The sequence below is a fragment of the Convolutriloba macropyga genome, unplaced genomic scaffold (assembly GCF_964194025.1).
Source record: "Convolutriloba macropyga unplaced genomic scaffold, txConMacr16.3 SCAFFOLD_1503, whole genome shotgun sequence".
NCBI lineage: Eukaryota > Metazoa > Xenacoelomorpha > Acoela > Convolutidae > Convolutriloba > Convolutriloba macropyga.
Window position 1 is genome coordinate 1 of NW_027449588.1, and position 6,980 is coordinate 6,980.

General features: G+C 64.0%; 1 protein-coding gene across 1 annotated transcript; it reads right to left on the reverse strand.

Moving 5' to 3' along the window:
- Positions 1 to 199: 199 nt before the first annotated feature.
- LOC142355171 (uncharacterized) lies at positions 200 to 4,982 on the reverse strand. The gene is made up of 3 exons (XM_075407424.1): positions 4,296 to 4,982; positions 1,603 to 4,014; positions 200 to 1,312 (listed from the first exon to the last, which is right to left on the reverse strand). The coding sequence occupies exons 1-3, from the start codon at positions 4,980 to 4,982 to the stop codon at positions 200 to 202; spliced, it is 4,212 nt and encodes a 1,403-aa protein (XP_075263539.1).
- Positions 4,983 to 6,980: the final 1,998 nt, after the last annotated feature.

Sequence of the window (6,980 nt, forward strand, 5' to 3'; positions counted from 1 at the left end):
AGCCAGGGCGGCCTGAAGCTCAGCCAGACCGTCTGCTCCGTCTTTCTGCGCACGCCGGAGGTCTGCAGCAAGTCTAGCAAGCTGCGTCTCCGCCTTCTCAATTTCGGCCGCCTGGGCATCCACAGTGCGGAGGAGGCCATCCCTCTCCTTCTGAGTGGAGGCCAGGGTGGCATCCACCTGTGCCCGAGCTGCCGTGAGGCTAGCAAGGTCCCTGCTGCAGCCGGCGGATCTCCGCCTCGCGGCCGCTGAGCTGCTTCTGGAGGTCCTTGGCATGGTCCTCTGCCCGAGCCAGCAGCCCGGCAGTCGAGTTCAGCTTCGACGAGGCACGGCTGCCCTCCAGCTCAGCATCTGAGAGGAGTCCCTTCAGCTGGTCCCTCTCCTTCTTCAGCGCCTCGACCTCCTTGCGGCGGTAGGCAAGGTCGCTCTCTGCCTTCTCCAGCATCGCCTGCACATGTGCCAGCTCCTTCTCAATGGCAGCCTTGGAGTCCGCCAACTGGGCCTTTGCCCTGGTCACTCGGTCCAGCTCATCCTGCAGCTCAGCGGCCTTGGCCTCAGCCTTCTTGGCTCGCTCCAGCGCGGCCTCCAACTCCTTCTTGAGACGCCGTGTCTCAGAGTTGGCTGAGTCCTTCTGGTTGCTGAAGTCTTCGATCGTGGAGCGTGCAAGTTCCATCTCCTCTGTCAAGTTGTCGAGCTCCATGCACAGCCGCGCGTTCTCGCTCTCCAGGTCACTCCTCCTCTTCAGGATCTCCATCAGCTCGCTGTTGGCTGAATCCATCTGCTGCCGCATGTCTTCCAGCTCCTTTGTCTTGGCAGCCAGAGCCTTCTCCAGCCCTGCGCGATCACGAGCCGACTCGGCCGCCTCAGCCTGCAAGCTGCGGATGCGCTCCTTGGCATCCGCCAGCTCACCTTGAAGGGCCTCCAGTGCCACCTTCAGCCTCTTCTCAGCGGCGCCGGCGTCCCTGGATGCCCGGGCCAAGTCTCGCTCGCTCTCCACCCTCAGGCTGCTCAGTGTGGTCTCCAGCTGCTCGTTGACCATCACCAGCCGCTGATGCTTGGCTCCCAGATCGTCCACCTGCAGCTGCATCCTCTGCTCAGCCTTCATGAAGTCGTCGGATTTCACCGTCAGCTGCCGCTGCAGCGCCCCCTTGTCTGCGTCTGCCTGCCGGAGCGCAGCTGTCAGATCCTGCACCTGCTGCTCAAGATCCGTGCTGGTTGACTGGTGCCGGCGAGTGATGGTGTCGATCTCGGTCTGGATAGACACCACCTGTGTCTGCAGGGACATGATTTCCTTGTCCTTGGCTTTGATGTCAGCCTGGCACACATAATAGAGAGGGTCAGCACACGGAGCGCGTGTCTCATCAGCCGGCTGAACAAGGTCCGGGTCCTTCCAGCCGTGCCAAGCAAGCGATATATCACTACAGCAAGCCACCACTGATAGCTGTGTGAGGAGGAAGAAGAGTTCTCATGCGAAGTGAGCGTGCTTGGGTTGGAACAGTGTACCACGCTTGCGCCACTTTCACGGGGCCGCAAATCGGATGGAGCGTGCAAGGAACCAAGCGCCGGGCCAACACATAACTCGCTCCAAGAGGTACAGAGGCTTACCTGGAGTCGCTGGATTTGTGCAGCACCGGCAGACTTCTCATTGGACAGGGCGTTGAGCTGCCGGTCCTTATCCTGGGTCGCAGCGCGCAGCTTGGCCTCAAGCTCCTTCACGCGGTCCTCAGCGGCGGCAAGGTCCTTCTTGGCAGCCCGTTTCCCGTCCTCCGCCGCCTGGTAATCGGCGTTGGCCTTCTTGATGTCTCCCTCAAGGCGGTCCATGGCATCACTCATCGAGTGCAGCTGTCTCTTCAGGGCCTCCTGGGCTGCCAAGCCCTCGGCGTGAGCCCTCTTGTTGGCCTCCAGCTGACCCTCAAGGGTGCTGTTGGCAGCGCAGGCATCATCCAGCTTTGCGGTTGTCTGCGCGAGCTCCTCGGCCAGCCGTGCAGCCGTGGTGGTGGCCTGGTCGAGCTGCCGCTGCATGGCCTCCTGGAGCCGCCTGCTTGCATCCTCAGCAGCTGCTGCGGCTTCTGCGGCAGCTGCTCGGATAACGTCCACCTCACTCTTAGAGCGGTCCAGGCGCCGCTGCAGGTCGGTCTTCTCAGCAGCAGCATTCCTCAAGTTGGCCTCGGCTGCCTGCAGGCCCTTCTTTCCATCACTGACCTCCGTCTTCAGGGAGTTGATGAGCTCTGCGGCCTTCTTGGCCTCCGACTTGAGAGCCTCTGACTGCGGCAACAGCCTCGCCAGCTGCTCCTCCGCCGCCTGCAGGCGCTGCTCCGTCTTCTTCAGCTGCTCCCTGAGCTGGGACGCGTCCCGCTCTGCAGCAGACGCCGCGGCGGAGGCATCCTTCAGCTGGGACCGGACGGACGCCAGCTCTCGGGTGAGTCTGTCCACGGAAGCCTCAAGCCCAGCAGCCTTCTCTCGGGAGCCATCGAGCTGACGCTGCAGTCCCGCCTTGTCGTCCGTGGCTTTCTGGAGCTGCCTCTTGAGCTCCCGGCCGGCCTCAGTCTCTCTGTCCAGCTGGGCCTGGGCTGCCTTGAGTTCACTCTCCAGCTTCCGCAACCGGTCCTCTAGCGCAGCGGTCTCGCGTTGCTGTCCAGCTGATTGGGCCTTTGCGTTCTCGAGCTTGGCCTTCAGGGAGTCTACCTCCGCTTTCAGGGAGGCATTGAGAGAATGTGCAGTATCCAGGGCGGCCTGCATCTCCTTGGACTTCACAGCAAGCTGATGTCCGAGAGATTCCTTCTCAGCCAGGAGCCGGTCACACTTGGCCTTGATGTCACGCAGCTCAGCATCCTTGTTCATGGCTGCCGCTTTGGCACCGTCCAACTCCTGGGTGCGGGCTGCAAGCTGCTGCTGCAGGTCATCCACACGGGCCTGCAGTCGGCCTGCCTCGGTCCTGGCGCGATCCAGGTCCTTCTGTGCGGCAGCCTGGGCATCAGTCAAGCGAGCCTGCAGGTCCTTGTTGGCCAAGCCTGCGCGCTGCAGGTCGCCCTGGGCAGCGCGCTCGCGACCCATGGAGGCCGCCAGGTCTGCCTTGAGACGCTCCACCTCTGCCAGCGACTCCTCCAAGCTGTCCCGCACGCTGCTCAGCTGCCTGACAAGCTTCTCAGAGCGATCCTGGGACGATGCCAGGTCGGCGCCACTGGACTTCAGGTTGCCCTCCAGCCTCTGGGAGCGGGCCTGCTCCTCTGAGAGCTTGCGGTTCATATCCAGCAGGTCTGCCTCCAGCTTGGCTGCACGGGCAGCGGCGGCCTTCCATTCTCCATCCTTCTCAGCCAGGGCACGTTCAAGGTCAGCCAGCCGCCTTCGCAGCCCACTGATCTCGGTCTCGGCAGTCTTCAGGCGAGCCTTGAGGTCATCCGCCTCCCGTTGGGCATCTGCCGCCTTGGCAAGAGCCTTGTCAAGGGCCTTCTGCAGCTTTGCCCTCTCGCTGGCTGCATCACCTGTCAAGGCATCCAGGGCGGCCTTGAGCCGTGCGGCTTCCCTGGCAGCGGTCTCGGCAGCATCCTCTGCGGCCTTGAGATCCTTCCTGAGGCCGCTGTTCTCAGCCGTCAGAGCAGCGATGTCTGCCTGGAGCTTGGCAATCTGGTCGGTGGCGGAGGCCAGTGCAGCAGCCTTCTGCTTGAGGTCGCGAGCCAGCCCGTCACCATGGCGGACCGCCTCGTCGACAGCCGCCTGCAGCTTGCGGGTCGTCTGCCTCAGCTCCTCAGCGACAGCGTCGCGGTCGGCAGACACCGCCACCACCTTCTGTTCAGCGGCAGCAGCCTCCTTCTCCTTGGCAGCCGCAAGGCCACGGCTCTGCTCGAGGTCACCTGCCTGAAGCCGGAGATCCTCCGCAAGCCGGCGCCCCTGCTCCTGAAGCTTCTCAATCTCACCCTGCAGCAGCTTCTCGCGCTGCATGGCCTGGTCTCCACGCCTCTCTAGGCCGGCGCGAAGCTCGTCATTGGACCGCTCGGCCTCCTGGAGGTCAGCGCGCACCTGTGCAAGTGCGTAGAGAGACAGACGGAAAGAGAGTGTGTAAGTGACGTAATGTGCCGGTGGCCATGGCTCGTCCCGGTGGGTGAGAAAACAATGCAACAGAAGAACACACAGAGCGTGGGATGGAAGACGTGAGAGGGAAAGGTGCGGACCAGGGAAGCCTGCAGCTGACCTGGAAGAATCGGAGAACGATACACAGGGTAGGGAGAGAGGAAAATGGGTACAGGGACGCAAGGTACGAGACGCAAAGGGGCACGGGCATGGCAGACTTTGACACAGACCTGCAGGTTCTCGCTCTTCAGCAGCTTGATGCGCTCGCAGGCGTCCTCCCATTCGCGGATCTTGGCGTTCAGGCGCAGGTTCATAGCCTCGAGGGCACTGTTGACGCGGTCCAGGCTGGCCCGGGCCTCCGCAAGCTCAGCCTTGAGGCCGGCTGCCTCCGCCTGGGCATCCTTGTGGGCCCGGCGGGCCTCTTGAAGCTCAGCTGTCAGCTGCGAGCGGGCCTTGGAGGCATCGTCGCCAGCCGCCTTGAGCTGCCGCTCGAGGCGGCCGGCCACCTCCCTTTGGGCCGCCTCCTCCTCGTTAGCAGCAGCCAGCCGCTGCTCGAGCTCCGCACAGCGGCGACGAAGGGCCGCTACTTCGCCCTGCAGCTCCCTCACCTCATGGGCTGCGGCAGCAGTCTCTTCTGCCTGCTTGGCCAGCTTGGCGCTGAGTTCCTTGCCTCGCTGCTCAGCTGCCAACAGATCAGCCTGCATCTGGGCGGCAAGGCGGGCGAGCTCCTCAGCAAGGCGGTCGCGGTCGGCAAGGTAGCGGTCAGCCAGGCGACGCTGTTCCTCCAGTTGCCTCTCTGTGTCGTCCATCTGCTTGACGATTTCCTTCACCTGCCCGCCAAGCTTCCTGGCCTCCTCCTCGGCAACCTGCACGGACGGAATGCTCAGCAAGAAAGGCCCGGTACCCACCACACACATCTTCTGTCGGTGCTGTGCATCCTCTGCCCCGCCCCCACCCAACCCCAACCAGCACCGTCCCACTGACAACAAACCGACATGAAATCCTCCTCGGTGTCAGTGTCACCACACTCAGTGCCCGGCCACAAAAGGCCACAGGCTTCCACGGGGCACACACACACACTTATCAGCCGCAGTCACCTGCAGCTCCTTGAGAACAGCATCGCTGCGTCGCTCCGCGGCGTCCCTCTCGCCCTCGGCCCTCGCAGCTTCAGCCGTCTTGGCCTCGAGGGCAGCCTCCAGCCGGCGGCACCTCGCTTCGAGCTCGGAGGCTGCCTTGGCAGCCTTGTCCGCATCTGCAGCGCGGGCACCCTGGAGGTCTGCTGCCTTCTTGGCTGCCTCTTGCAGCTCCTTGTCAAGCGCAGCCAGCTGTGCCTTCAGGTCCGAGAGGGCTTTGTCTGCCGCCTTCCCACGGTGATCTGCGTCCCATGCCAGGTCGGACAGCTCTTTGCTCAGGCGGTTGCGGTCGGCCTGCACCTCGTCCCTCTCCTCACGCGCAGCGGCGGTGTCCTTGTTGGCTTCAGCGAGAAGCTTCTCGAGCTGAGCCAGCTTGGCCTCGAGATCACGCAGCTGTGCGGTCAGGTTCATCCAGTCAACGGCGGCACGGCTGTGCAGCGCCTTGAAGCCATCCTCCACCAGACCGCGCACAGCATCGCACTCCTGGTCGGGACGCATTCCGGTGGGGAGTGCAGACCGTGGTGGGTTCTGGTGCGGCAATGCAATCGCCTGCACATCCCTTGCTAGCTGCTGGTACGGTTGCAACTGAGATGACTCTTGGGCCAGGGCGTCCATGGCCCTTCTCGCGCCCTCCAGCTCCGCCTCGAGGTCTGCCAGTCGCTTCCTATCCCTGGCGGCCCGCTCCAACTCGCCCTGAACCAGGGGCAGGGCACGAGCTGCCTGCGGACTGAGGCCTCCGGCAGAGGGGGATGATGTCGGTAGTGTGTGGAGGCTGCGGCTGGAGGCAAAGCTTGGCTCCCCAGCGGCCTTCCCTGCTTCATCAGCCACGTTGTGAAGGGCATCACTGTAGGCGGCAAGGGCGCGCTTGGCTGTGTCAAGCTCCTTGCCGAGGGACTCATTGTCGCCATTCAGCTTGTCAGCCTGCCTCAGGAGATCCGCCTTGTCTCCCTGCTCGCCACGCAGGGCCTTCTTGAGGCCGTCCAGTTCCCGCTCGAGATCGTCCAGTCGGGCCTTGAGGGCGGCAGCCTTGCTCAGCTCAGCCTTGACAGCCGGGAGGGCCTTTGAGGCACGGACGGTGAGACCCTCCGGGGTAGTGGCCCGCGTGTCTCTTCCCTGGGGGTCGACACGCTCGCCCGCAGCCCTGGCGGCCTCCTCAAAGATGTCGTGGAGGGCTGCCTGGGCAGCCGCGCCGATGTCATCGGCCTTGGACTTGTCCGCCTTGGTGTCAGAGTGGTCGGCCTGCTCCTTGGCCAGAAGCCTCTGCAGATCGCCAAGCTTCCTCTGCAGGTCGTCGGCCTGGTCCTTCAAGTCACCGTACTTGTTCAGCTCAGCCTTTGCCAACGGAAGCGCCTTGGCGGCTCGGGCGGTGAGGCCCTCGGGTGTGGTAACCCAGAGGTCCCTGTCATCCACCCTCTCCCCGGCAGCCTTGGCCGCCTCGGCAAAGATGTCATGGAGGGCAGCCTGGGCAGCATCAAGAGCAGCTGCAACTTTGGCTTTGTCCGCCTCGTTGCCTGAAAGTGCCTTGCGGAGGTCGTCAAGCTCACGCTCAAGGTCGTCAATACGCTGCTGCCGGTCACCGGACTTCTCCAGCTCGCGCCTGACCATTGGCAGAGCGCCCACGGCCCGCCGCGTCAATCCGTCAGGGCCAGAGGAGGCCTGGAGATCCCTGCCAGTCGGGTCGAGCCTCTCACCTGCGGCCCTGGCAGCCTCGGCGTAGATGTCATGAAGGGCAGCCTGGGCAGCCTCCAGGGCGGCCTCGGCGTCGGCCTTGCCGGCCGCGGT

What these genes read in the sequence shown, in the direction of transcription:
- LOC142355171 (XM_075407424.1), bottom strand. Translation starts at nt 4,982, where the DNA reads ATGTGTGTGGTGGGTACCGGGCCTTTCTTGCTGAGCATTCCGTCCGTG. An exon ending in TGAAGAGCGAGAACCTGCAG is followed by an intron (nt 4,015 to 4,295) that starts GTCTGTGTCAAA and finishes GCACTTGCACAG; the next exon opens with GTGCGCGCTGACCTCCAGGA. An exon ending in CACAAATCCAGCGACTCCAG is followed by an intron (nt 1,313 to 1,602) that starts GTAAGCCTCTGT and finishes TATGTGTGCCAG; the next exon opens with GCTGACATCAAAGCCAAGGA.